This window comes from Mustelus asterias, chromosome 19 (assembly GCF_964213995.1).
Source record: "Mustelus asterias chromosome 19, sMusAst1.hap1.1, whole genome shotgun sequence".
Classification (NCBI taxonomy): Eukaryota; Metazoa; Chordata; class Chondrichthyes; order Carcharhiniformes; family Triakidae; genus Mustelus; species Mustelus asterias.
In genome coordinates, this window is record NC_135819.1 from 66,010,852 (window position 1) to 66,024,877 (window position 14,026).

The window sequence follows — 14,026 nt, forward strand, 5'->3', positions numbered from 1 at the left end:
AACTGAATGCAGAACTTCAGATGGGGTCTGATCAAAACTCTGAGTGTGCTGCTGTGAAACACCTTGAAACACTTTTCTAAGATAAAGATGTTATTTAAATGCAAGTTATTGTCGTCGTTGGATCAGCGAACTTTGAAATGAATATCAACAAATCAATGTTTTCATGCTGTTAAAACAGCCAAGAGTCATGTTTGGATCTACAAAGAATACATGAATGAGCAAGTATTAACCATGCTCTTTGCATCGTTTCTAGGTTTCATCTATTAATCGCGTCCTGCGGAACCTGAACCCTAACCTGCAATTTGCTGCATCTGAGAACACAACAAGAACCCAATGGACTGAAGGTGGGGCTGCTTCTAATGTGGCAACAATAGTAATGCAGAAGAATAAACTGTAACTGAAGTCAAGCAGCTTGATGGAAGGACATGACTGTAGCACTATAAATAACAAGCCTGTGGAGCCCATCACTGCAACTCCACTATGTTTTAATGAGCTGAACAAGATTTGTCCACCTCCCTTTGATCCTAATTGCTTTTTTAAAAAACATATGTAGAAGAGTTGTTCAAGTTGTTGCCATCTCCCTGCAGCCTAAGCTCAAGGTCTCTACTTTAATGGTGTGTCCAAATTTTCTTTGCCACCTAACCATCATGCAGGTCTTGGTGTTCTTGTGGTACAGTGGTAGCGCCCCTACCTCTGGACCAGACGTTCCAGCTTCAAGTCCAATGCCAAGCCTTGCTGGCTATGGAAGGGATGTTCATAACACAATTCGGTGGGCTGAGAATCAGCTCAGGAGTTATTCCCCAAAGGAAAACCAGTAGGGTTGTGAAAGTATATTTTTAAAAATCATACAAACAACATCTGCACATGGACTCAAGCAGAAGGTCCACCAAAATCTATTTAGGGGAGCTAGGGATGGGGATTTAAATGCAACCTTTGTCCACTTTCAAAGAACAAATCTTTTTTTAAATCATGCTATATCTGGTCATCTATTCTGCAAGCTAGCAGCTTTAATTGTGGACATAAGAATGGGAGGAGGCTATTCAGGCCATTGGATATGTCTTGTCATTCATTGGATCGTGGCTCTTCTATACCCACAATGTCATATACCCATCTTTGTTTCATATCATTTGATAATCTTATCTGACAAAAAGCTATCAATCTCAGTCTTAAAAGCTCCAATTATCCCAGCCTTTTGGCGGAAAGTGTTCCAGATTTCTATTATGCTTTGTGTGAAATTGTATTTCTTGAAATTCCTTATAAATTTAAGATTATATTCCCTGATACTTGACTCCCACATCAGAGAAAATAATTTTGCTGTATCTATCCTATTATTTATTCCGCACTAGCCTTCTCCTACTTGCATTTAATTAACCCTTTCAACATATTTTTCTGTTCCTTTCTCCCTCATGTGTTTAACTAGCTTCCCTGTAAATGCATTTATTTGTCTCAACTCTGCCTTGTGGTTCTACAAATTCCATATTCTCACCACTCTCCAGGTAAAGAAGGGTTTCCTGAATTTCACAATCTGATTTATTTGTAAATATAATTATGGGCCCTAGTTTTCATGTCCTCAACAAGTGAGAATAGCTTCTTCACCATCAAACCTTTTCATTAGGTTTTATGTTAACCTGAGAGGGGAGGTGGGCTCTTAGTTTAATGTCTCATTGGCAAGATGGTGCTTCTGACAATTCAGCACTCCTCAGTACCGCACTGAAATGTGTCAATCATATGCTCAGGTTTCTGGGATGCAACTTGAACCTATGGATTTCTGAGTCATCATAAAAATGGTTGGTATGAGAAATGAGAAGTTATGTTTCTGTAGTTGGCAGTAATTCTGAGTTGGAATTGAGGAACATCGTTGAGATAGTATATAAAGAGCTGTATTTGGAATCAATCCTTTGATTGCTTGGTACTGGATACAAGAGGTGTTCTGTCCCAAACATTGACATTCGGGTTACTCATTTTGTGTTCTCCTTTCAGATTTTGGTGAGCAGGAAACAAATGAAACTCTGAACATCTTGCCATCTGACTTTGTTGAGGATGTTCAGCCAAACTGTCAGCAAAGGAACCGGACAGTTTTCACACAAGGGCAGGCTGAGGAATTAGAGAAAGGTATGAACTGATAGGACTGGGGTCAAGCTGTTGGTCAAACTCCCACAGATTGTAAAGGAAAGAACTAGTGTCTATATGGTGTCTTTCACACCCTCAAAACTTCCCAGAGAGCGTCACAGCCAATGGAATACTGCTGTTATGTTTACAAATGCAGTGTTCAAAATGTGCATAGTGGGATCCCACAAACTGCAACAAACTAATGATCTGATGATCTGATTTTGGTGACTTTGGTTTACAGAAAGCAGGAAAACTCTACTGCTCTTGATTTGATTTATTATTGTCACATGTATTAGTATACAGTGAAAAGTATTGTTTCTTACATGCTATAAAGACAAAGCGTACTGTTCATAGAGAAGGAAAGGAGAGAGTGCAGAATGTAGTGTTACAGTCATAGCTAGGGTGTAGAGAAAGATCAACTTGATGCAAGTTAGGTCCATTCTGATGGCAGCAGGGAAGAAACTGTTCTTGTGTCAGTTGATACGTGACTTCAGACTTTTGTATCTTTTGCCCAACAGAAGAAGGTGGAAGAGAGAATGTCCAGGATGTGTGAGGTCCTTAGTTATGCTGGCTGCTTTTCCGAGGCAGTGGGAAGTGTAGACAGAGTCAATGGATGATAGGCCGGTTTGCGTGATGGATGGACTACATTCATGGCTTTTTGTAGTTTCTTGCAGGTCTTGGGCAGAGCAGGAGCCATACCAACATGTGATGCTCTTCATTTGTTCCAGGGAAATTTCAATATGGCCTAAGACGGGAGACATCTCCGCTGAAAGATGTGACCAGGATTGTGATCAGTGGGTTGAACCCAAGTTCTATCACTCCTTGATGTGTTGTGTTGGAAATATCAAGTCCATTTTGGACTGAGATAAAGAAAACAATTCTTCACTCAGAGTTGTGAATCTTTGTAATTCTCTACCCCAGAAGGCTGTCGATGCTCAGTCATTGAATATATTCAAGACTGAGGTCAACAAATCTGGACATTCAGGGAATGTTGGGATAAGGGGGACGCTCTCTTGATGTCAAAGATTAGCCATGATCTTACTGAACAGAGTATGAGAGTAGGCCCGCGGGGCCATGTGGCTACTCTTTCTCCTATTTCTCATGTTCTTATATACCGTTCAATAAATTATTTTAAAAATACTTTTATTTGATGTTCTTGTTGTGGTTTCAGAATTCAGAAGGACACAATATCCAGATGTGTTTGCACGAGAGAAATTGGCTTCAAAAATATCTCTTCCGGAGGCTAGGATCCGGGTAAGGATTGCATCTCTATTTCTAGCAAGCTGCCTCCCAATCTCTGTTAATTCACAGGATGCTTTCTCTCCACAAACTTTCATTTGCAAAATCCTTGATATTTATGAAGAAATCCCTTACAGATAAATGTTTTGGTTCTGATTCTAATTCTGGGTGGGTAACTAGTGAGGTGAGTTGCTCCAGCAATACTGGCTCTAGATGATTATTTAAATCCTGAGTCTCATTTAAATCTCATCTTGAACTTCTTTGCCTCTGGGTCATTTCAGTCCACGTGTGAAGACTTCAGTGGGATCACCCAGCCTGCAGCACATCACTGCATTCAAATCTTCACTGTGGCCATGTTTAGGCATGGACATCTATATTTCTTTCACAACTGACAATGACAATCAAATGGGGAAAGCCAGTGGCTTTGCAGCCAGTGCTAGTTTCCTATGGGTATAAAGGGTGATTGATTACACCCATGTAGCCATAAAAGCACCAGCAGGGTAGCCCAGATCTTTCATGAACTGAAAGGGATAGATTGTGCATGTCCACATTGAAAAATCATGCAGGTGTGTGCAGGATACCATGAAAGCAGCCATGACACATACATCCTCAGACGCTCCCAGGTACCCGGGATGTTTGTCGTCCTGGAAACTTTGGGTGGGTAGCTGATCGGAGACCAAGGATTCCTCCTGACAAAATGGCTGATGATGCCAGTATGTAGTCCATGGATGGAGCCTGAGAGTCAGTCGGATGCAAGCACGCTACGGTCAAGGCTATAAGATGAGATTCTGATGCCGAGATCGATCAGTTGGCTCACTCAAAAATCCACTAGCTGGAGTCCCCCTCTTGGTAGTAGTTTGCTCAGCGTGACTCAACCTGGCCCTCCAGAGAAGGGGAACCCTGTCAGAGGAGGAATTGAGGGAGACAACGCCGTCCTCCATTGAGCAGTCTGAGGAAGAGGGGCATAAGGCGCTGTAAACGGATATCCAATCCATTTCAGAGGAGGGTCCAGATGCCCGTGAGACTGGGTAGCTCTGAAAACCAGAAGATTTCAGTAAGAGTATCTCCGCCTCAATATCACCTTCTCTTCGCAGCTTCCTGACATGGACACCATGGGCAATGTGAGTCAGCTAAATAATGTCAGTGATAAGGATCCACATAATCACAAACTCATATAATAGCATCAAATAAATCTATATCCATACAATCACAAAGTGATAATGAAGAAACATAGCCAGGAAATCATTTGAAAATAATAAAATCTCAGAAATAAGAAAGAACCCACTTGAACCTAAGAGTGACTAACGTGGGGATTTTAGTGATTCTTTCCTGGGTATTTGGGGAATGCTGCTGCCTGAACCCATAGCTCCTGCACCCCCACCGTTCCTCCGCCCCCCCCCCCCCCCCCCCCGCCTCCACTCCCCGCCGCCCCCCTCACTGCCAACTGTGCGGAAGGCCGGCGTTATGCCCCCCTGGGCTGGGATAACTTTGGCGGCTGTCCTCTGGATGTTGAGGCTGTGAGGGTCCTGGAACCGGAGGGAGTGTCCTGCACAATGGCAGGTGTTTCACCGGTTGCTGCAGCAATGGCAGAGAGATGGGGAGAGACTGAAGCCCTGAGAGGTGCCCCTGATGGCACCTAATCTGCCATTGTGAGATCCATTTGGCCCTCCCTGACTTCCTGAGAGGGACCTGGATGTGATTCTAGGCTCCTTGTCCCCCTTGCGTCCCGGTTCTGAGCCAAGAGAGCAGAGACAAGGTGATGCAATGCAGGTCACAACGCGCACCTAATATTGCATTATTGTTCTGCTGGCCCTCCATGGCAGTCACCAGTCTGTCAATGGAGAAGCCATGCATTCTGTTGAGTGCATCTTCATAATGCTCACAGTCTAGATGGACTCCTTCAATGTCTGTGCCAGAACATGCAATCCCTCTGGAAACTCTGCCATATCTCCATGTGCCTTGCATCTGGCCCCTGGCAGACAGCTCCAGAAGCTTGTTAACAGTTTAAGGCTCAGCATCTAGGCCATCTCTAACCCCCCCCCCCCCCCCCCCCCCCCCCCCGGATTGCGAGAGACTTACTCCATCTCAGTCTCCGACAGCTGTTTATGAGACTATGATGTGCTCTCATCAGTGTGCCTATCCAATACAGCCGAATGCTCATACCCAATGAGGTGTGTGTATCTGTGTTAGGGCTGGGTGCAGAGCTAGAATGTGATGCTGCAGCCACTGAGAATTCCTCTTCCTCCTCAGGTTAAGGTAGGTCCCTTGGAGCTATTGCCTGCAGCTGCTGAAGTTGTGTCTGTGTGGGAAATATAAAGGAGAGTTAGGGGCAGCCTTTAAGGTGAGTTTTCTGAGACACACTTCCTTATTACAAACACAGGAGCCATTGCCAGGTGTGATTCATTTTGAACCTTATAGCTTTCAACATAGAGGCACATCTTCCTCCCTGATGGCTACAAGCCTTCAAAGTCAAAACCGCAATGCTACCTTCCTGCCAGCTTCGAGCACATTCCCCCTCCTCAGCCCCTTTAGAACTCTTTGCTGGAATTATAAAAATGTAGTCTTTTGTATTTTACTTCTCCCCCCACCCCCCAAGGCTTCATCCTCTCTCATCTACACCTATGGCCTGACTCCATTAGCTTGAAGTCAACTTCAGAACCTCCTCTTCAAAGGACATCAGAAAGGCCTGGCTTGGTGTAATAACTCCTCGGGGGTGAAAGTCCCGCCACCAAGTTACTTTATTTACCCCATACATCTATACACAGCCAGCTCTCCAGTTGCTCCCTGCTAAATGCAGCTGGGAGTCTGACACACCTGCCTTAAATAGGGAGCATGAGGCTTCCTGATTTAACCATCAATTAGGACTCGCCAGGTATGTTCATATTCTAGCAAGCCAACCTCATTAGCCTGGCTGAAGTCATCACACTTGGAACACTGCCTCTGACCCTGTGCAACAGAGGTTCACTGGGTTAATCCTGGGGATGGCAGGATTGTCCTAAATGGAAAGATTGAGGAGACTGGACCTCTATTTTCTAGAGTTTAGAACAATGCAAGGTGAACGCAAGGGCAGCACAGTGGTTAGCACTGCTGCCTCACAACACCAGGGACCCAGGTTTGATTGTCTGTGTGGAGTTTGCACATTCTCCCCGTGTCTGCGTGGGTTTCCTCCGGGTGCTCCAGTTTCCTCCCACACTCCAAAGATGTGTGGGTTAGGTTGATTGGCCATGCTAAATTGCCCCTTAGTGTCAGGAGGATTATCAGGGTAAATACGTGGGGTTACAGGGATAGAGTCTGGGTGGGATTGTTGTCGGTGCAGACTCAATGGGCTGAGTTGCCTCCTTCTGCATGGTAGGTATTCTTTGATTCTATGATTCTATTCTATCTCATTGAAGTGTAAAAAATTCTTATGGCGTTTGACAGGATAGATGCAGGAAGGATATTTCCCTTGGTTGTGCAGCGTTGGGGGGGCGGGTGGAGGGTCTAGGTCTATAATCAATGGACGCAATCTCCGGGTAAGCAGTGAGCCATTTAGGACTGGAATTAGGAGGAATTTCTTCAGTTAGAGAATGTAAATTTTGAATTTCCAGATACCAACGAGAGTAAGGAACACGGGGATAGTACAGATGTTGAGGTAGAAGACATCCATGATGTAATTAAATGGCAGAGCAACTTGAAGGGCTGAATGGCCTCCTGTCCTATACTCCTATGAATTGAAAGGGAATGGGCTGTTAGACTGACTGTCAGGAATCATCCAGTCAGCCAATAAGGACTCTATTCCAATTCTGATTGCCATGTGAAGATGTGGTTATACTTTATCTTTCACAGTGCTACAGATTCAAAATTAAATGCAAGGGATGTAGGAGAGAGCACAAGAGAAATTTTACACAGAGGTTTAAAGTTGCAGGATTCACTTCCAGGATGAAGACAGGAACTGTGAACATTCAAAATTGGCCTGGATAGTGGGAGGATAAAGGAATGGTGCTTTATGGGAATAGGGCAGTAAATATGATTAGAACTATTTAGTCTAAATTCCACCAACCACTGGTTGAATGAAATATTTCCACATTGTAAATTGTGTACAATCATAAAATAATTGAATTATACAGCAGAATGAAACATTGCCCTTTCGTAGCTGCATCGACTCTGAAAGAGTTATTCAATTAGTTACAATCTCCTGTTTCTTTCTCCTTACCTCTCATTCTTTTCAAGTATCTATCCAATTCCCCTTTGAAAGTTATTGCTGGATCTACTTCCACCACCCTTTCATGTTGTGTAGATCATAACAACTCTCTGCTGCTTTCTTTCCCCTCATGTCACCTCTGGTTCTTTTGCAATAACCTTGGTTACTGATCTTTCTGCCATTGGAAACAGTTTCTCCTTAATTACTCTATCAAAATCCATCAAAATCAAATTTCTCTTCAACCTTCCCTGTCTTAAATGGACACCTCCAGTTTCTCTACTCACAGGACTGAAATCTTTCACTCTTTTAACCATTCTAAAAACTCTCCTTTGTACTCCCTCTGAGTCTTTGACATTCTTCCCAAAGTGTGGTCCTCAGAATTGGCCATGATACTTCAAGTGTTTTGTAAAGGATTAGCGTAACTTTCTTCCTTTTGTACTCTGTGCCTCTATTATTAAAGTCAAGTATCCTTTGTGTCCTTTCAACGACCATCTCAACTTGTCCAGCCATCTTCAAAGACACACAAGACAATGTGTATGCACATTGCCAGCTTTCCATTTCTGCATCCCTTTAGAAAAAGTTAATGTTTATTTATTAGTCACAAGGAGGCTTACATTAACACTGTAATGAAGTTACTGTGAAAATTCTCTAGTCGCCACACTCTGGCACCTGTTCGGGTACACTGAAGGAGAATTAGCATGGCCAATGCACCTAACCAGCATGTCTTTCAGACTGTGGGAGGAAACCGGAGCACCCGGAGGAAACCCACACAGACATGGAGAGAACGTGCAGACTCCACACAGATAGTGACCCAAGCCAGGAATCAAACCCGGGTCCCAGGCGATGTGAGGCAGCAGTGCTAACCACTGTGCCACCATGCAAATTGTACCATTTGGCTTATTTTGCTACTCCCTATTCTCCCTATCCAAATTAATCACTTTGCTTCTCTTTGTATTAAATTTGATCTGCCACACACCTGGCCATTTGATCTGCAAACTGGGAAAGTATTTTCTAATGACATCTGAGTAACTGCATAACTTAATCCTCATGAGACTGGCTGGAATTGAAGCGACAGCATTCTCAGTCTCTGCCACCTCATTACCACACTGGAGTGAGAAAGAGCCATGAAACTCTTGTTTCATTTCTATTCTGGGTCTCATAATCAGGGCTTAATGCGTTGAACTTAAATTAAAATTGCCCTACTCCAAACTTCCTACTCCTCCACTCTCTGCAGGATTTAGAATTAATCCAGCTCTTGTTTGAGTGCTGGAACAAAATCAATATTTGCTGCTAGTTGCTGAGTAGCTCCTTCAGTATGTAATTACCTCATACCATGGTGGGAGTGAGGAGGCAGTCAAACATCATCTTTGTGCTACAGTGTAAAGTGGGTAATAGTGGACCAGGCGCCCATTATACAGCTCTCTCGAGTTTTATTTCCATTGAAGTCAATGGTATAATGGGACAACTGATCCTATAACATCTATTTAACATTATCTCCTGCAGTCAGATAGACAGGTGAATGACTTTAGGGAGGGTAAGGTGCAGCTGAGCTTGTTCAGTTACTCATTCACACTTACACATCACCTTCACTTAGGTCTGGTTTTCCAACCGCCGGGCAAAATGGAGACGAGAAGAAAAGGCAAAGAGCAGAGCTGGCTTTTTAAATGGTATGTCTGCCTTGCCTGCAATTAGTGCCCTTTAACGTCATCCTGTAGCTGCATGCAACCTCTTTTAGTTATTTTCAGCATCTGAGCTTTCAGACATTCTCTGTTACTCCCCACAACCCCTCCGACACTCCGGAACATGGTGATTCACAGTCATTGGCTGCCAGCAGATCTCTGGTATTTCACTAAAGTCAACGCCCAGCATATCTGAGGCTATTCAACTGGGAGAGTCATTTTTGGGAAGTATGAGTGTGTGGGTAAATGATAAAGACAGAAATGGGTCTCAATGTTAATACCCTCTTGGCAAAAGAAAGACTCTTATTTATGTGACGCCTTTCACAATCTCAGAGGACGTGGTCCTACCGATCGCTCACGCCGTGTTCCATGTTTGCTGCAGTGAGGTTGGATAATTTGGCAGCCAGCCAAATCTCCATTCACAGGATGGGAAAATCCCGCCAGCGTGAACGGTGGTAAGATTTTGGCCAATAATTTTACAGCCAATAACACATGTATTATAATGTGTTGTAATGTAGGAAGTGCCACAGATCATTTGCCCACAGCAAACCCCCAAAACTAAAAGGTGATAATTACCAGATAATCTGTTTGATGTTAAATGATTCTGGAGAAAACTCCTCTGCTTTGAATAGTTCTGTGGAATTTTTTACAGGCAGATAGAGCCTTAACTTAATGTTTTATTTAGTAGACGGCACCTCTGGCAGTGATTTCAGTACTGCACTGGGCATGACAGCCTGCATTATGTGCCTGCGTATCTGGATTGCGTCTTGCATCCAAGACCTTCTGACTCAGAAGCACTGAGCCACAACAGGAACTACTGGTTAGATCATCAGTTTGTATTCTATGTGGAGATGCCAGGGCTCCAGAATCAAGTCTAGAAATATGAGAGTTCCTTAAACTGAATCAGGTCTGCCAGAACATCCATCTAAATACTGTCATGGTCCAGGCTAACATTTGACTAATAGCCATGGGTGGCACGGTGGCTAGCACTGGTGCCTCACAGTGCCGGGGACTGAGGTTCGATTCTGGTCTCGGGTCACTGTCTGTGTGGAGTTTGCACATTTTCCCTGTGTCTGCATGAGATTCCTCCGGGTGCTCCGGTTTCCTCCCACAGACCAAAGATGTGCAGGTTAGGTGGATTGACCATACTGTCAATCAAAATTTGAACATTACACCCCTGCTGAGATAAGTGGTTGTGGAGCTTTGGAAATTCAGCCAAACATTCATAATAGCCCCAGCTATCAAAGTAAATCCAGGGAAGTCACAAATGGAATCCATCAAAACTGAAACACAGATTGCTATTTTTCAGCTGCCCATTGTGTTTGTTTCAATTTCAAAGCAGATGCTTGTCAATCAATGGAACGTAACAGCTGCTTCATGTTTTGTTTCTGTTCAACAAAACAGCCATTTTTTAATGTTTTGATTTGGTTTATTATTGTCACATGTATTAGCATACAGTGAAAAGTATTGTTCCTTGCACGCTATACAGACAAGCATATAATACTTAGAGACGGAAGGGAGACGGTGCAGCATGTAGTGTTACAGTCATAGCTAGGGCGTTGAGAAAGATCAACTTAATATGAGGTAGGTCCATTCAAAATAGAGAGCGTTGTTAGGCAGTTTAAAAGAGTTAGAATGGAGCTTTAGAAGCATGGAATGAGAGTAAAAGATCGAATTCGACGTATGCTGGGCACAGCTCGCAAGAGGTCACCTCACTCCGGTGCCATCTTGTCACAGATGGTTTGGAATTTGATCTCAGTCTAAAACAGGTCAGGGTGGCTTCCGAGCACATTGTAATTTTGAATGCATTATGGCATTTTTTCCATTGGGAAAAGTACAATAATGTATGTCAACACTTTTCACAATTGTTCAATATAATGTTAAACTTATCGTTGTATGATAGAGCTGTATGATCAATCACTGCTTTAAAAACACATATACATTGCAATACAGCATCTAATAATGACTTCTGAAGTGTCAAAATATTTAACACTTAACTGTCAGAATATTCCTGAGTTTTCCCATCTCCCAGCCTCCCATCCATTGACTCTATCTACACTTCCCACTACCTCGGAAAAACAGCCAGCATAATTAAAGACCCCGCGCACGTCAGACATACACTCCTCCACCTTCTTCCATCGGGAAAAAGATACAAAACTCTGAAGACACGTACCAACCGACTCCAGAATGGTTCGATTAAGCAGATGCAGCATGGATTCATGAGGGGAAAGTCGTGCTTGACAAACTTGTTGGATTTTTATGAAGATGTGACTAGTGCGGTTGACGGAGGGGAACCGAAGGATGCGGTGTTTTTGGATTTCCAAAAGGCGTTTGATAAGGTGCCTCACAAAAGGTTGCTGAAGAAGATTGGATCACACGGAGTTGGGGGTAGGGTGTTAGCTTGGATTGGGGATTGGCTATCCGACAGGAAGCAGAGAGTCGGAATAATTGGGTGCTTTTCTGGTTGACAGATGGTAACTAGTGGCGTGCCGCAGGGATCGGTACTGGGGCCTCAACTATTTACCATTTATATAGACGATCTGGAGGAGGGGACTGAGTGTAGGGTAACAAAGTTTGCAGACGACACAAAGATAAGTGGAAAAGTGAATCGTGTGGAGGGCGTAGAAGGTCTGCAGAGAGATTTGGACAGGCTGAGTGAGTGGGCGAGGATCTGGCAGATGGAGTATAACGTTGACAAATGCGAGGTTATTCACTTTGGAGGAAATAATAGCAAATTGGATTATTATCTAAATGGAAAATAATTACAACATGCTACTGTGCAAAGGGACCTGGGGGTCCTTGTGCATGAGATGCAAAAGCCCAATCTGCAGGTGCAACAAGTGATCAAGAAGGCAAATGGAATGTTGGCCTATACCGCAAGTGGGATTGAATATAAAAGCAGAGATGTCTTGCTGCATCTGTACAGGGCATTGGTGAGGCCGCAGCTGGAATACTGTGTGCAGTATTGGTCCCCTTATTTACAGAAGGATATATTGGCCTTGGAGGGAGTGCAGAGAAGGTTCACCAGGTTGATGCCAGAGATGAGGGGTGTTGATTATGAGGAGAGACTGAGCAGATTGGGTTTGTACTCGTTGGAATTTAGAAGGCTGAGGGGGGATACGGTCGAGGTGGAGAGATTCTTTCCACTTAGAAAGGAAGCTAGAACTAGAGGGCACAGCCTCAAAATAAAGGGGGGTCAGTTTAGGACAGAGTTGAGGAGGAACTTCTTCTCTCAGAGGGTGGTGAATCTCTGGAATTCTCTGCCCACTGAAGTGGTGGAAGCTACCTCATTGAATATGTTTAAATCACGGATAGATGGATTCCTGATTGGTAAGGGAATTAGGGGTTATGGGCGGGTAAGTGGAACTGATCCACTTCAGATCAGCCATGATCTTATTGAATGGCAGGGCAGGCTCGAGGGGCTAGATGGCCTACTCCTGCTCCTATTTCTTATGTTCTTATGTTCTTAAGAACAGCTTCTTCCCTGCTGCCATCAGACATTTGAATGGACCTACCTTGCATTAAGTTGATCTTTCTCTACATCCTAGCTATGACTGTAACATTACATTGTCCAATTTCTCCTTTCCTTCTCTATGAACGGTATGCTTTGTCTGTATAGCGCGCAAGAAACAATACTTTTCACTGTATACTAATACATGTGACAATAAGAAATCAAAACTTCACCAGGTTTCCCCCAGTGTTCACAAACGCTCAAGCCTGGTTGTTTTTAATTTGGCTTCCAAAACCCACACCAGCACATGGAAATAGTGTGGGGAAGGAAATCTAAACATCCTATGGCTCTCAAAAAGGCCAACCTGACCTCCAGAGAAGGTGCATGAAGGCTTTGCGCATGAGGCCACCATGATTGGTGAAAAGGCCACACAAATAGCGTGGAGTTGGGAAGGTGCTTCACATTGGAATTTGAAATCAAAAATTCTAAACTTTTATTCTCCTGTGCTCATTCCTGCCTCCATCTGGCCCTGGGGATCCATAAATTACATACTGCAAACATAACCTTGTATTTTGACAATTTTTTGTTTGCCTTGTTTTCTACTAAATATATTCTTCATGTCCATCATAGGTAGCACGTGTGGTTTGATGTTGAACCAGCTACAAGCCTCTCCTCGTGGTTTTTCGACTTTTCACCCAACACCAATGACTGACAGTCTGTCTCTGCAGGTAACCTCTCAACTTTACTTCCTCCACATTTCCCACTGTCCTCTCTGAAGTTAGTTGAGGTCAAGTTCTACTAGTGAGGTTGCCCTGGTAACCTTGCAAGGTAACCTTGCAACCGAGACAGTCTGTCCACAAAATATTTTCTGGTGATTTCACAACCAAGTCCAATCATGGTCTCAAACAACATCCATTCATCAGGAACATTTACGGCAGGACTTTCCAGCACTACCCCACCCCACCCATGGCGTATTTTCCAGTGGTAGAATCTTCCTGTGCACTGCAACCTCCACCGCTGGGGAACATGCTGCAAGGGCGGTGGGGGTGGGGGGGGGGGGGCGGGGGGGGGGGGGGGGGGGGTGGTTTTCGCCATTGGTTGAAGGGCTGGAAACGTTTGGCCTTAAAAGTCGGCACTTTGTATCTAACCCGTGCTGTACCTGCCTTGGGAGTACTTGATGGGACAGTGTAGAAGGAGCTTTACTCTGTAACAAACCCAAAGTTTTTAATTCCCCAATGTACATGTTCCCCATTTGTTGGTTCTAGAGTATCATTGATAAATATAATTTTATGGCAGAACTGTTGACGTAGCTATAAATATTAGGATCAGGAAAAGGCCATTCAGCCTCTTGAGCCTTCCAGCTGGAAC

General features: G+C 43.9%; 1 protein-coding gene across 1 annotated transcript in view; it reads left to right on the plus strand.

The window, feature by feature from the left end:
- The window catches only part of pax4 (paired box 4), a 30,993-nt gene that overhangs the window by 9,975 nt on the left and 6,992 nt on the right, over positions 1–14,026 (plus strand). The window contains exons 4-8 of the mRNA XM_078234629.1: positions 254–344; positions 1,981–2,112; positions 3,281–3,363; positions 5,599–5,604; positions 9,032–9,195. Coding sequence (XP_078090755.1) covers positions 254–344; positions 1,981–2,112; positions 3,281–3,363; positions 5,599–5,604; positions 9,032–9,195 — 476 coding nt within the window. The remainder of the gene's footprint in view (positions 1–253; positions 345–1,980; positions 2,113–3,280; positions 3,364–5,598; positions 5,605–9,031; positions 9,196–14,026) is intronic.